Source organism: Ahaetulla prasina, chromosome 8 (assembly GCF_028640845.1).
Source record: "Ahaetulla prasina isolate Xishuangbanna chromosome 8, ASM2864084v1, whole genome shotgun sequence".
Taxonomy (NCBI): domain Eukaryota; kingdom Metazoa; phylum Chordata; class Lepidosauria; order Squamata; family Colubridae; genus Ahaetulla; species Ahaetulla prasina.
Window position 1 is genome coordinate 77,192,065 of NC_080546.1, and position 17,703 is coordinate 77,209,767.

General features: G+C 37.8%; 1 protein-coding gene across 1 annotated transcript in view; it reads left to right on the plus strand.

Annotated features, from left to right (window-relative positions):
- LOC131203228 (bifunctional heparan sulfate N-deacetylase/N-sulfotransferase 3-like) overlaps nucleotides 1-17,703 on the plus strand; it is a 96,569-nt gene that overhangs the window by 61,859 nt on the left and 17,007 nt on the right. Inside the window, exon 8 of the mRNA XM_058193216.1 lies at nucleotides 16,435-16,617. Coding sequence (XP_058049199.1) covers nucleotides 16,435-16,617 — 183 coding nt within the window. The remainder of the gene's footprint in view (nucleotides 1-16,434; nucleotides 16,618-17,703) is intronic.

Below are 17,703 nucleotides of genomic sequence, written 5' to 3' on the forward strand. Positions count from 1 at the left end.
CTGAAGTCATATTTTCTACAATTTTCTACAGTTCTGTCACTGCCTTCGTTTTAATCCTCAAGAAAGTTTGGATGGAAATTTAAAATGAAGTTAATAATAACCTGTTTTCAATTTCTACTGATGTTGATAAAAAAAAAAAAAACCTGTTAGATCCCAGTAAATACACAGGTGGTATTTTTTCATGCATGTTTCTATTCTGCTTTGATTTAGATTCCAATGCTTTCTAGCCATAGTTGGTTTCCCCGGTCTCTACTCAAAATAGGGAGCAGTCATATATAGTTTCTGAACAATAATTTGTTCCTGCAAAACAGTTTACATGCCTTAATCTCAATAGTAATTTATCACAGTGACCTAACTGAAGACACGGTAATTCTGTTGCCCTTGGAATCTTTTGCTAAATATTTTTGTGTAGATACTGAAAAAAAAAGTTGTCATCATTTTTCATACCTGGGTTTTATCTGTAATTTTACAACAGTTGGAAAAAAATACTGCAATGAAAATATTTGAAATGCTTTTCTGTACTGCATATGAATGCTAGTAGAATGCATTCCTATATCTGAATACCAGTGGTCCAGACAACAACAGATAAGCAATTTCAGACCAAACGATGCCTACGGAAAACCTTTATTTCAACCTTTATCAGTCTAGTGTCCTCTAGATAAACTGGACTTCATCTTGTCAACTACAAAGAAGCAGGATTGAAAACATCTGCAGGGAACCAGATAGGAAAAATTATTTTAACCATCCCTGCTTATTTCAGGAAGCTAATTCACAGCTCAGTCATAAGGTTCCAACCAGTGACTCTCAGGTTAGAAATGGCCACTCTTTAAACAAATCACAACCATCCAGGGCCCCTAAGAGACCCATTAAGTATTGGTTAATTGGAAAAGGCAGGAAAATGTCTTGGAAAAATATCAACTTTCGTGATACATTTAGACTGCCGTGGGCAGGCAACTAGCTCTTTTGGATGACACTCCATTTTTGTCTCATAAATGTTTTTTTGTCTCGGTGAGTTTTCCTCCAAGTCAAACAGAAAAGTTGAATTAAGTATCTAGAGATTAGAGAGATATTGCTAAACTTAGATGTGACGTCTATAAGAAGATATTTTAGGATAACAGAATAACAAAGTTTGAAGGGAACTTGGAGATCTTCTAGTCCAAGCCAGGAAACTGGTTGTCCAATCTTTTCTTAAAAACTTCCAGTGTTGGAGCATTTACAACTTCTGGAGGCAAGTTGTTCCACTGATTAATTGTTCTAACAGGAAATTTCTCCTTAGTTCTAGATTGTTTCTTTCTTTGATGAGTTTCCACCCATTGCTTTTTGTTCTGCCTTCATGCATGGAGGATACACATGATATCTTTTCAATCTTATTAGGCATCCGTTCCATACATTTCAAGTTATAAATTACTGCAACTGGAATCTTTTAAGAATGTAATGCTTTTCTGAGTTCTGAATATTAGATTTAAGACTAGATTTTGAAGATGGGTTTATTTGGGACTTAATAATATCCTCTTGGTGTGCATTTTGTTTAAATTCACATTGTCATTTAAATATAAGATTATCAAGTACAAATAATTTACAATAATAACTCTAACCCCAATTTATACTGGAGTGCTTTTAACTTCTATAATTCCAACAGGAATTTAGACACAGGCATACGACCAGGTCTGAATGACCAGTGATGTTCTTGCAAGCCTTGCCAGTAGGAGGTCAGGAAATTTGAATTTGTGTACCAATCTGAATCAATCTGGTAAATTACACTTCCTCCTGTCCCTCTTGTCTTCCTTAGGTGGTCTTTTCATTGGTCCTGCATACATATGACTCTCTTATCTTTGCTTTTGACTTTAATGGATCGTTAGAATTGATAACAAGCTCAGTAAATTGGAGATTTTCCATATATTTTTATCATATCTGCAAACTTCCAAAATTTGGAAGCGTGACTAAGCTTCTGGGTATTTTCTATAATGCCAATTTGATTTTCTAGATTTCACTCTTCCAATACTAGTAATCTCTGAGCTCCTAGCCAGTGTTTTTGTCTCTTCTTCCCAAGCACCCACCGCTAATCTGTCTACTTTTTCCAAAAACTTTGAATTCTTCTGCACTATTTCTTCTTTCTAAGCCTATCCCCTATTGAATGTATATAGAGCATATATGTGTGTATTGATAGATAGATAGATAGATAGATAGATAGATAGATAGATAGATAGATAGATAGATAGCACGGCTTCGTGCTTGTGCGAGCATGAAGCCGAAAGCACCAGCCTGAAGATGATGAGTGAGACCTCGTCGAAACGTCGCAAGGATACTCTCAACCTTACACGGGAAGAAACACAAATATGCCAAGACCTACATACCTATACCCGTGAAAACCTACAAACACACATACACACACACACACACGTGTGTGTGGGTATTTGCTCGAGAACCACGAAGCCAAAGACACCAGCCCGAAGATGATAAATGAGACCTCGTAGAAACGTCAGCAAGATACTCTCAACCTTACATGGGAAAAGACCCGAAAATGCCAAGACCTACATACCTATACCCGTAAAAACCTACGAAAAGATGATAGATAGATAGATAGATAGATAGATAGATAGATAGATAGATAGATAGATAGATAGATAGATAGAGATATAGATATAGATATTTAGATATAGATATAGATATAGATATAGATATAGATACAGATATAGATGATATGGATATAGATATACATACACATACACATACACACACACACACAAACACACACACACTGTCGTGTCCCACTCCTCCGCTGACGGCCGGGTCAGGGAAATCCGAATCAGGCGTGCCTCTGAAGCTCTGCCAAAGTCCTAGCAAAGTCCTCAAGGTAGGCAGGAGACCAGAAAGTGACTTCAGCAAGATATGTTCGACTTTGCCTGACTCAGAGACTGCCAGAAAGCAGATCCTTTATATAGGCCATGGGGTGTGGCTCCATGACTCAGCACTTATCCAGGCCTGCCCCTCCCTTCCTTCTGTTGCCTCCACCTATCAAGTCTTCTGACGCGAGGGTCACTCCAATCAGCAGTTGTTGGTAATAAACCTTCCTTAGGCTCACATGCTGTGGAGGAGGGGGAGGGCTCTAGCTGCTCCGTTTGCCTGGGCATGGAGCCAGGGCTGGGACCGGGAGGTGCCCCTTCCTCTTCAGCCTGTCTGGGCATGGAGACAGGACTGGGGCCGGGAGGTGCCCCCTCCTCTTCAGCCTGTCTGGGCATGGAGCCAGGACTGGGGCCGGGAGGCATAATTCCTCCGTGTTCGGAAGCAGATAAGAAGGCCCCAGCTGTGGTGAGATCAGACGAGACACAACACACACACACATAAGGGTAGTACTCACTTACCTTCACTACCAGTTCACAAATGTCAGTGTGCGTGCTCACACGTGACACCTCTGTGCATGCACAATGTGTCAAAAATGGGACGTGATGACTTCCAGGTGGGTGGACGGAGCTTTCCGCAGATGCTGCTACCGGTTCTCCCGAACCGGATAGAATCGGCTGAAAACCACCACTAATATACATATATTCAGATAGCTTCTTTAAATCTGTAGGCCCATTATTCCTTTCTATGCAGAGGTTTCTGGGATCAACTTGTACACCCCACACAAAAGTTGCTTGTTAAATTTGTCTGCCATGTTACAAGGCATCTGAGAGCAGAACTGAGCATAATATCTAGTGTCTGATCAGCTGTTTGGCATCTAATGGCCCAGCATGACAGCAAAACGGATCAGCACTATTGATGAGGCCTGAGGCACTAGAATATACTGCCTGTTAAAAATTTACCACCACTTTACTGCCTAAAACTCATACCCTAGATATAACAGTCAGTGTTTCTTACTCTGTTCCTGTATGTGCAATTAATATTTTCTTTACTGCATTGACAGATGTCAGCTAGCAGCCTTGTTAAGGTTTGTGGATTCTCTCAAGAGGAGAGATTAGCAAATAAATCTCCCACCTGGCATTATGTGACCAAATTGCAGAATACTTTGCTGATAAAAATAATTAGATTTGTCTTATCCTTGAATCTGCATGGACAGATATGGTAGAAAGGGAAATATATTGCAGAGTTAATAGAGATTCTGTCACTGCAGGTGGGTTCCATGTTCCACTTAGCTTCTTAGGTGGGGATTAGAGATGAGATCCAAGAAGTGATAAATGCCTCATTACAAGAGAGGTGCTTTTTGACTCTTGAACTTGACTTCTTGCAATTTTTGATTATTGCAATTTGGTATCCAATCTATCCTTTTGGGGAGTCTCTTGAGATTTCCAGGGTCCTTTATCAACCAAGATGGAGACCTGGGTTGCTCTGAAAACCACCTTGAATCCACAAATGGCACATAGTGGAAAATCCTGAGAGTTGATAAGTGACAACTGTCATATTACATCGGTGCTCAAGCCCTGATCGCTGATAAGCTTGTGACTATAATTCTAGTTCTAGTTTTGACCTACAATGTAATTTCACCTCAAGCAACTGTCAGGGTTCAGAGTAATGCATCCACCGAGAACAGAACTGGCGGGTAGATTCCTCAAAGAACATCTCTATTGGGCACACCATATCGGCACAGCTAGTGAAAACCAACTCTAAAAGTTCCAGCAGTTTCCCCCCTAATTAAAAGAGCAAATATTTCCTCCCAGGTGTCACCGATCACATTGTCCAATGAAGGTAACTAGGAGGTCGCTTGGCCAATCCTCTGCCCTCTGTTGGGATGACCTTGGTTCCCAGAGGAAAACTTTTTTGTTTTGACAGGTCTATCTTCTTCCCACCCCTACCCCCTTCCCTCTTTCAATGTTCGTGGCAACTATGAGGCAGGAGAAAAATGGCATCAACCAGGTCAGCTTCAGAGTTGACGGCAACCTTGGGAACCATCTTCTTCACTCAGAATGAACACATCCAGTGGATATCTCAGAGGAAATTCCTGCGAGATAAGGACCTGAGGCATCAACATTGTACAAAAGATTCCTTGTAGTTATTAGCTTTCCCTCCTCCCCTCCCTTCCCCCCCCCCCCCAATCATTGTCCTTTTAGAATACAGAAAAGACAAATTATTTCAAAGGACCTTTGCGATTTGAACTTTGTTTTGCTGATATATTATTCATGTCAGGCTGTGTATTCCACTATGAAGTATTAGTTTAGAATGACAGGTTAAGGCATGATTGTTACTGAGTTGGTTTCAGCTTTAACCACGGCCATTTTAATGTTTATAGTTACTATGGATACTGTATTATAAATATTGTCATGTTGTAAGTGTTGTAAGTGCTATGTGTTGGTGTTATAAATCATAATGAAATTTGCTGTTTAATAATAAACTGTATGTGATAAAACATTATTATTATTATCATTGTTGCCACAGAATATGAAAACGATGATTACCATCCTCATTGTTCCAAATTATTGGATCCTATGGGTAGGCTACTTAACAGGATATTACCACTGCATAAGACACGGTGGCTCAGTGGCTAAGACACTGAGCTTGTCGATCGAAAGGTCAGTGGTTCGAATCCCTAGTGCTGCGTAATGGGGTGAGCTCCCATTACTTGTCCCAGCTTCTGCCAACCTAGCAGTTCGAAAGCACTTAAAAAATACAAGTAGAAAAATAGGAACCACCTTTGGAGGGAAGGTAACAGCGTTCCGTGTGCCTTTGGCGTTTAGTCATGCCAGCCACATGACCACGGAAACGTCTTCAGACAGTGCTGGCTCTTCGGCTTTGAAACGGAGATGAGCACCGCCCCCTAGAGTCGGGAACAACTAGCAGATACGTGCGAGGGGAACCTTTACCTTTAAGTGTATATATGATTATAATGCATTCTGTTCTTTTCTGTCTCTTTGACCTTTGGTGAGCCATGACAAGAGCACCATCAATTTATTATAGGAGAAAGTTGACAATCCAGTTCTGCTCTTAGATAAAGACTTCAGTCGGCATCTGTTGTGTCTCTATCTACCTACAAGCCCTGTACCCATATAGAGTGCTGTTACTAGGAATTTGCACAGTTCCTTTGTTTGGAGGGCTCAGATTGAAAACAATGTTTAAAAATACGTATTTTCTTTAATATAATTGTATATTAGAAAACTATGGAACATAAAAGGAAAAGTTGAAAAACAGGAAAAAAATACGAAAGAATCAAAGAAAAAGTGAGAGAAAAAATACATCTAAACATGCAGTTTCCAATTTGTAATGTAAGCAGTTACAAACATGGTAATTACCATTTCCAAAATCCCAAATTACATATCATGGGTCCCTTCTTCCTGCAAAGAAAAGGATTTCCTTTGATAAATAAATCCCAAAATCACCAATTCATTTTTATCCATTTTCAGCAAAAAAAAAAAAGTCCATAAAGGGTTTTCAGTATTTTACAAAGTAATTGTTGCTCCATCCTTACAAATATTTGTATGTTTTCTTGTAAGAGTTGTTTGTATCAGGTAAATTTGTGAAAGGGGTTATCCAGTGGTGGAATTCAAATTCTTTTACTATCGTTTCTGTGGGCGTGGCTTGGTGGGCGTGGCAGAGAAACGATACTGCAAAATCTCCATTCCCACTCCACTCCACTCCAGGGGAAGAATACTGCAAAATCTCCATTCCCACCCCATTCCTGGTGGAAGGATATTGCAAAACTCCATTCCCACCCCAGTCCAGGTGAAGGATACTGCAAAATCTCCATTCCCACCCCACTCCAGGGGAAAGATACTGCAACATTTCCATTCCCATCCCACTCCTGGGGAAAGGATACTGCAAAATCTCCATTCCCTTCCCACTCCTGGGGGAAGGATACTGCAAAATCCCCATTCTCTCCCCACTCCTGGGGAAAGGATACTGCAAAATCTCCATTCCCTCCCCACTGGTATTTGCCAGTTCTCCAAACTACTAAAACTTTCCGCTACCGGTTCTCCAGTAGCACCCCTGGGATTCTCCATTTCTGTTTATCGTTAGATATATCCAATAGTTTTGAACCAGAGCTGTGAGTAGGGAATGCAGGTGCAAACATCTCTCTCTTATCCTCAGGCAGGGAGAGCGCTGTTTTCTGTTATCCATCTTTTAAAAATGAATTCCTGTCACCAATTTAGGCAAATATATTCAAGCATAGCTAGAAGACTAATTCATTATTCTGTCACTTTGTAAGTCTAATGGAGCAAGAGCAGCTGTTGCGAAGTCTCTGAATACCTCAGATGGAACTCTTTTGAGTAATAGGATGGCAAAATCAGGAACTCTGCACAGTGTACACAATGCCAAATTAATTGGAAAATAGATGGTCTGGAAGTTAAACATACTCATGTGGCCTGTAAACATTTGTTCTGCATCTAAAATAACTTTGTTATATTTAATTGAATGGATTTTTGTTTCCAGCCCATGAATGAATCTTTAAACATCAATTATTTCATATATTTTTTTAAAAAAATAATACCTTGAAGGGTTATATGACATTACTTCTGTTCTTTGTGCACATTAGGCAAAATGTGATGTGACTTTAATGCCACAATTAGGCTCAGGACAAAAAAATATGTCAGGAAGATGTTGAACAACTTGAGAATGTGCTGGTAGAATAGCTTAAGGCCAATTTAACTTTGTTTCTCCACAGTCTGCTATAACTGACTTATTTCAGTTAATTAGTGGCAGGTGTTATTTTTAAAAAAGGGAATTATTACTACCAATGTTTCACAACTCTGAATGCAGTATAAAAGAAATTAGTATCAGCCATTTATTAAATTGCCAAGTTCAGTTGTAAAATCCAGGCAAGAATGTTATATATTTTTCATACTTCCTGTAATGTTGCTTTAGAATCCAAAGGCCTAATGGCCATGTATGAATAAACTTCCACATTAGTTTAGAATAGAATAGAATAGAATTTTTTTATTGGCCAAGTGTGATTGGACACACAAGGAATTTGTCTTGGTGCATATGCTCTCAGTGTACATAAAAGAAAAGATACGTTCATCAAGGTACAACATTTACAACACAAATGATGGTCAATATATCAATATAAATCATAAGGATTGCCAGCAACAAAGTTACAGTCATACAGTTTTAGGCCTATATTAAGGTGCTTCGTGCCTAAGATACCTGAATGAATGTGTTGATAGGTGTGAGACAAACCTTTGCCATAGCACCTCATATTAGAATGCCTCCTAGAGGAAGTCAAATTAGTTCTATCCTTGATGTTTATGGTGATTTACTGCATGTACAGTATATGGCTACCCATCTCACATATAGTAATTTTGGGCATTAACACAATAAAAATATCATTGCAAAAACAAAATGAAAAACTGAAAACCCATCTAAATAATAATGCCCATCAAACATAAGCCAATCAAACAGTACTTTCAAACAACCCTTCCTGACCAGTGGTGGCATTCAAAAAAATTTTTATTACCGGTTCTGTGGGCTTGGTGGGCGTGGCTTGGTGAGCGTGGCAGGGGAAGGATACTGCAAAATCTCCATTCCCGCCCCACTCCAGGGGAAAAATACTGTAAAACAAAAGAAGACCCAGCCAATCAGCTGGGACTCAGGAGGCAGCAAATAAATTGGGGACGGGGCCAGTCAGAGGTGGTATTTGCCAGTTCTCTGAACTACTCAAAATTTCCGCTAATGGTTCGTCAGAATACCACCTCTGCTCCTGACCCATGCCTCAAAGTTAAGCCTTCTCTTAAGGATTTTGCAGAAAACAAGACTTTCTTCCAAAAGAAAGTGCTGCTAAAAAGAAGGCATGCTTCTTGTGTCCCTCCAAGTGATATTTCTTAATCAACATTTGACCATTGCCCTTTTGCAGGGTCTCATGGGATATGTGGATATAACTGGGAAAAAGGGGATACTTCAAATAAAGCCTCAGCCACAAAGGACTTTATGGTTAGCAATGAGCATCTCTCTTTTTTTAAATAAAAGGTTTTTTTTTATTTTTTAAAGACAAACATACATTTTTTCTGAATAGAATATTGACTGAATTGAAATACATACAGCTTATTTTTCCCAAATTTAATTTATATAATTTGATTACTGCCATTTATATTCCTTTTCTACTTCCTTTTTATCTCCATTTTATATTTAATATATAATCAAGATTACCTTCCGCCCCTAACCTCCTAATCTTAATCTTCTTTCATTTCAATCTTTTATTTCTCCCTCTCACATGTATTTTCCACTAATTCTTTATTCTATTGAAACCCTTTAAATTACACACAATCATTTTAATATTTCACACTTATTTCTGATTATCCATTGTTTTCTAAAGGTGGACCAAATTGTCATATCTTATTTCCTTGTTAATCGTTTTTCTTATTCCTTTTCATTTAAATTCCCATTACATCTTCTATGTAAAACCCTTCTAAGTAAATCATTTAATACTTCACAATTGATTTCATCATATCCCCTCTAAATAAATAGTTTCAAATTATCATTTAACATTTAATTAAACCTAACTTCCAATTCCATTTCATTTAAATTTCCTTTTCTCAATAAATCATTATATTCTCAATTTTATCTTAACCTCTTTTAAATATATCATTTTATATTTCACAGACATTATTTTTCTATGCTCTACCATTTATATTAAAGAATGTTCAAATATTACAATCACCAATATTAATAATCATCTTACCCTTTTGACAATATATTTCTTCACTTTTGTTTTCCATATCCTCTTTTTTAGTAAAAAAAAATCTCTTCTCATAAATCATTTTATATTTCACAATTTATATCATTGTTTCCCCTCTAAGCAAGTAATTTCAAATTATCATTTTGCATTTAATTAAACCTATCTTCCATTTCCATTTCATTTAGATTTCCTTTTCTAAATAAATCATTATATTCACCATTTTAACTTAACTTCTTTCAAATATATCATTTTATCTTTCACAACCATTATTTTTCTATATTCTATCATTCAAATTAAAAAGTATATTTCAAATTATTCACATATTACAATCACCAATATTAATCATAATGCCATTATCATCATACATATATCTCATATTACTTTTAACCATTTTCCCCTGGTCCATCTAGCCAACCTCTTCTTACAATTCGTCTTCTTTTATTCCATTCCCTCATTTTCTTCTTTTTCTTTTTTCTTTTTATAATTATTATATCTTTACCCCTGTTTCCTTCCTTTATCCTTTAAGTCCATTACTCGCTTATTTTGACCTATATTCCCATCTAATCTATTTCCCTTTTCTCTTTTCCCCTTCTCTTTTTCCCCATTGTTAAACCCAGTGTAATCCTTGAATTTTTTTGTCTCTAATCTCTTCCCTTTTTCTTGTTTCTTTCGTTTCTCTCTACCTTCTCTATTTTTACCACTGTTAATCTCAGTGTAATCATTAGAAATGTTTTTCTCTAATCTCTTCCTCTTTCCTTTCCTTCTGTTAATTTTCTTTTTTGTTGGTTGTGCCCTCCTGATCTCTCTCTTTTTTCATTATTACTCCCAATATAATCAATTAATTTTTCATCATTATCTTTATCTTCAGTGTTGTTTTCTTGTTTCTTGGTAAGCTGTTTCTCCAATTGAATATGTTCTGACAAAATTCTTGATTTCTTTCTGTCCAAATCAAATGATACACATACCATTTTAACTTAACTTCTTTCAAATATATCATTTTATCTTTCACAACCATTATTTTTCTATATTCTATCATTCAAATTAAAAAGTATATTTCAAATTATTCACATATTACAATCACCAATATTAATCATAATGCCATTATCATCATACATATATCTCATATTACTTTTAACCATTTTCCCCTGGTCCATCTAGCCAACTTCTTATAATTCCCCTTCTTTTATTCCATTCCCTCATTTTCTTCTTTTTATTTTTTTTATTTTTATAATTATTATATATTTTCCGGTTTCCTTCCTATAGCTTTTACATCCATTGCTCGCTTATTTTGACCTGTATTCCCACCTAATCTATTTCTCTTTTCTCTTTTTCCCTTCTTTTTCCCCCCACTGTTAAACCCAATGTAATCCTTAAATTTTTTTGTCTCTAATCCCTTGTTTCTTTTGTTTCTCTCTACCTTCTCTATTTTTACCACTGATAATCCCAGTGTAATAATTACAATGTTTTTCCCTAAACTCTTCCTCTCTCCTTTCCTTTTCTTAATTTTCTTTTTTGTTGGTTGTGTCCTCCTGCTCCCTCTCTTTTTTTCATTATTACTCCCAATATAATCAATTAATTTTTCATCATTATCTTTATTTTCAGTGGTGTTTTCTTGTTTCTTGGTAAGCTGTTTTTCCAATTGAATATGTTCCGACAAAATTCTTGATTTCTTTCTGTCCAAGTCAAATGATACACATACCCTTTTAACCAGTTCAATTAATTCTTGCCACATTTTAACTTCTGCTTAGGCTTTAGTTCCAATTTAAAGTTTTATTACTTGTCTGCTTTTTGGATTATCAAAATCAAAGAGCTGAAAAGAAAACAAATCCTCCTTAAAACTTCTCACGGCTTGTTGATCAAGGTCAGAGTATTTTTTTTCCAGATTTCAAAATGTTCAATGTAGTACTTTTTTTCCGCCAGTAGATGTCTCTCTTCAATCCACAAATCAACAACTTAACAAAGTATCCAATTTGTTTATTAAATCCAATTATCTTATTTCTTATTTCTCGTCTTAATTTTTATATATTCCAAATCCAAGTTTTAAACTTCAATTTAACTCCAATTAAATATCTTTACAAGGCTTTTTTATTTTAAGACTTTCTGTATTCCTTTAAGGTTGAAAGTTTTTCTTAAAGTTTATATTCCATCATTTGCTCTTTTCTTTCGGGTTTCTTTTTCTTGTAACACTTTTAAACTCTCCAAATCCAATTTCCAAATCCAAATATCAAACTCTGTTTTGGGCTTTTGTGTTTTTACTTCCGCTTTGTTCTTCTCCCTCCATTAAAATTCCCCAGTGCTAATTAGCCACTAATTCCATGCTTTCCAAAAATTTCAAATCGTTTCCTTATTACCTGTGAGTTGGCCAATCACTCACCCGGTACCAATACTCCATCCAAAACCTCGCTCCTGCACAATTCTTAGTCTGGTTGCCCCAGCTTTGTGATGGTCATGGTGACCGCTGCCCCCGCTGCTAGATCGAAGAATTTTCTCCAACTTCCTGGGGAACTTCCCTGTTTCCCCTAGTCGTCTGAGATGTCTCTCCTTCTTCACCGTCCCTATAGGATGGTTCCAGTCTGAAGACACACACACACCCCGACAGTGGTTTATCTGGCTGGATTTTCACCAGGCTTGTCAGAGCCTCCTACTTTCCAGCCAGCATCGCTGCAACGCTTCCAGTTACTTAGCAATGAGCATCTTTTTTTATTATTATTTATTTATTTATTTGAATTTATATCCCACCCTTCTCCGAAGACTCAGGGCGGCTTACATTGTGTTAAGCAATAGTCTTCATCCATTTGTATATTATATACAAAGTCAACTTTTATTGTCCCCCAACAATCTGGATCCTCATTTTACCTACCTTATGGCTGAGTCAATCTTGGGCCTGGTGGGCCTGGTGGGACTTGAACTTGCAGTAATTGCAAGCAGCTGTGTTAATAACAGACTGCTTAGTCTGTTGATCCACCAGAGGCCCATTCGCAATGAGCATCTTGAATTACCTTAGAAGTCTACTGGGAGCTGGTGCAACTCATGAACCAAAGATCTACTATGAGAGCACTGATGTACACCTGATGTACATAATTGTTCACACTGCTGCATTCTGGACAAATTGAAGGTTTCTAGTGTTCGTCAAGAATAGACACATGTAGAATATGGAAGTGAGAAAAGCCTGAGTTGACTATCTACCTCCTGATCCGGGAATAAGTGCATTGCTCTTTAGAAGGCCAGTTTTTTTACTATGTAAACGTTCTTGTTCTTTTAATTTTTAAAAAAGAAATTAGCTTTATTAGCTGATTTTATTAGCTGATTTCATGCACTGAAACTAATAATGTTTTGTTGAAACTTTAGTGGGCTAGTTGATTGATTGATTGATTACACTGGTACTTTCATGCTGTTTCAATCAAGTATACCTAAATAAGTAACAATATAATAAGGTCAAGGACAATCTAGAAAATCATAGGCTTTAATTCATTCTAATTCTGTAAAATTATAATAAATAATAGCCCCATATACCTTCTAGGTTTCAAATTATGAGATCCTTATACAAAATGTTTGCTTGAATAACCAACTTTGTAACAACGTACTCAATATTAAGAGGCTGCAATAGAAAAGTGGTAACAGCCAAAATGTGTGGTTAAAAAAAAAATGGCCAGAACATATTGTTTACTGACTGGATAGAAGTTTTGGTTTTCTGGGGCGACAGCTTTCTGAAAATGTATCTAGAACTGACACACCTTTTCCCCATCTATGCAGTTCTCATTTTCCCCCCAAAATTTTTAGTTTATTCAAAAAAGATTAAAATACAAAACATCAAAATGTCATTAAAAAACCTAACACATATACACAGAATGTCCTCCCTACCTTGCTTCTCCCAAAATAAGATGTCCCCTGATAATAAGCCCAATCGAGATTTTGAGCGCATGCTCTAAAATAAGCCTTCCCCGAAAATATTTAAACCCAGAGCTGGAAATCAGGTAAGACAGCAAGGAGCCCCATCTTGCTCCACGCGCCCCAAAATAATAAAACCTCACCAAAAATAAGGCCAAGCACTTCTTTCGGGGTTCAAAAAAATATAAGACAGGGTCTTATTTTCAGGAAAACATGTTAGTTGAGTGCTGATTGGTGTAATATAACAATATTAGTTTCCCATCCCTTGCGAAACAGGCCAAAAACATTTTTCAAACTGTTAAACTACTAAATCTACTTGCAAATTGTTAGCCTTTCGTCTAGAAACTGTATTAATAACAAAATGTTCTCTTGAATGGTTTCTATCCTGCTTTCCTTCAAACAAGCCTTGAAGATGCCTTTGTTCCTCTGGTTCTTCTTAGGCTGTGATAAATCAAGATGTTGTGTCTGCGCCCCCCGAGCCGGGCCTCCTGCCAGAAAGTGACTTGGAAAGTGAGGGGGAAGGGCCATCAGGACTTACCTCGGGAGCACCGGCTTCCCTGGCTCAGCTCCAGGAGCCAGAGGCAGGCCAGGTGGAGGAGATAACGAGGCCTCCGTCTCCTAACTCTTTCCTCCCCCAGGCCACGCCTCCAAACCCAGCTGATGGCAATCAGGCCTGGCTGGACCCTAGGTTTCATAGGCAGGAGAGGCGGGAACAACAGAAGCAGGGGTGGGGCAGGCCTAGGAAGTGCTGAGTCATGGAGCCACACCCCACAGGATATAAAAGCAGCAAGGGCTGCTATACCCCTTTGTAGCAGACAAATCAACTGCTTAACTAAGAGCTGAAGTACTGTTTGTTCCTGGGTGACTCGTCGGCATCAAGGGAGATAACAGAGTCACTTGGCAGACGCTCGCTAGTTTGCTGCCAGAGCTGATAGTGCCAGCTAATTAAGCCATCGCTTAATTAGAACACAAGATATCCTTTGGGAAGGTCTAGGTGAATTGTTTAATCCTAGTTAGCCATTGTGCTTTCCCTTCCAAAAACCATTGTTTTGATACTTCTATTGTTGGTTGCCACCCAAAGTCATCTTTATACAGTTCACTTTAAAAGAAGAAGAAAGTGCTTCTATTCTATAGCATTCTTAGGACTTAGAATGAAGTTCCTTTCAGGGAAAAAAATAATACCTATTTTCCCTGAACTATTAACCTTTTCAGTTTTTGTCACTTTTCTTCTTTCAGTACAATGCTAAAGATGTTGGTAGAAAGAGAATTATTGAGAAGTGAACTGACATTATAAATGTCAGAGGTCACAAAGGAGTAAGAACTAAATGTGGCTGTAAAAAAATAAAGTTTATATTCTATCGGGAAATTTTCCTGTCTAGTGCCCTCAAAAATCAGTTTTTGGTCTGCTTATGGTTTAAAGCAGTAGTGGGTTTCAAACCCCATCGCTACCGGTTCGCTCGTGGGTGCGCACAACACTTCTGTGCATGCGCAGAGACGTCCGGGTGGGTGGAGCTTCCTGCCACTGCCGCTGCTACCAGTTCGCCCAATCCGCGGCGAACCAGTAGTAACCCACATTGGTTTAAGGACTACACATTTTTTAAAAAATGAAAATGTTATATATGTGGAAGAAGATTTCTTTCCTAAAAAGAAAATTCTTTCTTCTCAACATAAATATAAGTTTGGCATTCGGTTGAGGAATTGTGTCTTTCTCTTCATCATTAGAGAATAATAAATGGTTTACTCCAAAGCCTGCCTGAGGAATTATGGGAGTTGAAGTCCACACATCTTAAAGGTCCCTGTTTTGAAAAACACTGAGAACAAGAACTACCGAGCAAAACAAAGAAACAGCTTAGTCTTAAACTTATATTGCTTTGCTTAATCTATTTGTATTGCTGCCCAGTTCTTTGAAGAGCATTCCCTAAAAAAATTAAGGGGGGCAATGTCTTTTTGAATGGGCTTTATTGTTAGCTCATTTTGATTAATAAATTGTTTTACTTAGTTGTATTAGTTTTGTTGTTTTAAGTACATTAAATGTGTTAATTTTATTCTTGCTCTATTGTTAACCAGTTAGAGACATTGATAGTTCATGATATACTAAGTCAACAACAACAACAATAATAATAATAATATAATATAATAAGTGACTATCATCACTGCTGCCAATCCATATGCTGTGATCAGTTGTATCAGCTCATGGTCAAAAGTGATTAAGTGGCTTGCAGATTTCAGAGTAAAAGCCTCTTCTTATTTTATGGATAAAATAATAATTGGCTTTCCATACTGTCTCATCTTAAGTAACAGCATGAAATATTCTTGTTCAGATGCATCTTGGAAGAATTAATTTCCTTTAAAATGAATTCTTAAATACTCTGCATTGTTTTTATTGATTAGTTTATTATTTGAACCTATGTTAATTGAGTATTATTTTTAATATTTGTTGTGCATCCTTTTGAGCTACTTCAAATAATAAGAAAAAAATAATATCATCCATGATTTGTCAAGCCTCCAAGTAACATGCCCCAAAAATTAAAGTCCAAGGCATCCATCTTCCTTTGTAAATCCATTGTAAAGCTTTTTAAATTTAATTTAATTTAATTAATTAATTAAATTAATGGATTTTAAATGCATTGTAAAGCCATTAAATTGGCAAAGACTTGGTGTAATTCCAAATCTGAACCGGATCCGGAATTACACCCAATAAAAGCAAAAGTTTGAAACTTCCCCCCATGAGTCACAATCTCCAATCAAATATGTCTACACATATGTCATCTTCAGGGTCGACAGGATTATTGAACGGATTGATCACCAATACCTGTAAGTGTTAAGTAATAGGAAAAAGCTTAAGTGCCTTGTTCTTATGGAAGTCAATTTAAAAAGCAATCAAATATTTCATGTTACTTTGCTGCCATCTAGTGACAGAATTAAATGTGCTTTTTGTCTTTAAGATCAGTATTTTTATGACTCACCTATCTAATTATGGCAATGACCGGTTGGGTTTATACACCTTTGTCAATCTGGCCAATTTTGTTCAAAGTTGGACTAACCTGAAGCTGCAGACTCTACCTCCACTTCAGCTGGCTCACAAATACTTTGAACTATTTCCAGAACAAAAGGACCCACTGTGGCAGGTAAGACATGCACTGCACAAGTCCTGTCATATTACCTGGTGTAAATTTTAAATTTAACATATGTGATCAAATCTTATTGATGGAAAGGATATAATATGTACATGATAAAGAATAAGGTGCTTTGACTACATCAGTATTAATAGTAATATTGAAAATATGAAAACGTAATATGAAAAAAATGCAAAAGTATTCTATGGTTACATCGATCAATCAGAATAGAACTGGAAGGGACCTAGTCCAAACTTCTGCTAAAGCAGGAGGCCCTAGGCCCATGATGGCGAACCTATGGCACGCATGTCACAGGTGGTACACAACGCCCTCTCTGTGGGTATGTGTGAGCCTTTGCCCCAGTTGAGCTCTGCCGTGCATGTGCGTGTACCTCTTGCCAGCCAGCTAGTCATCGGGTCTCTGCCACGCATGTGTGGGGGAGCAGGGGGGTCGCGGGGGACCCATGTGCGCATGCACAGAAGTTTTGGAAGGCAATTTTCTTTTTGCTTCTTAACTGCCACATATTTTAGCTGGGGAAGTTGGGAGGGGGTTGTTGTTGAAGCGGTGGAAAGTTAGTCATAACAACCTTCCGTATGCAAGGATTTTGCCTGCGTCTGATGGAGACTGCCTGAAGATTGTATCCAATTGAGTGTGAACAGTTGATTGGACAATGTGATGAACTTGTGGGTGTGGGACAGGGCTGTGAACTGTCAACTGGGTGTGGAAAACCTGGAAGCTTTCAGTTTCGGGTTTTCCCAGTTGTGCCAACATATCATCTCTAATAAATTGGAACTTTGAGGAACCTGAAGCCTCAGAGCTTTATTTCGTTGGGGGTGTTCTTTGGAACCCTGACATTGGAACATGTGCAGGGTGCCGCGCGTGAATGCGCGGGGGGGTGAGGTGCATGTAGAAGATGTGCGCACATACGCAGGGCCGGAGGGCATGCACAGGGGCCATGCACACATTGCATTCGCGCATGCATTCACGCACACATACACGCTCTTTGGGCACTCGATCCGGAAAAGGTTCGCCATCAGACAAGTGGTTGTCCAGTCTCTTCTGAAAAGCCTCCAGTGATGGAGCACCCACAACATCTGA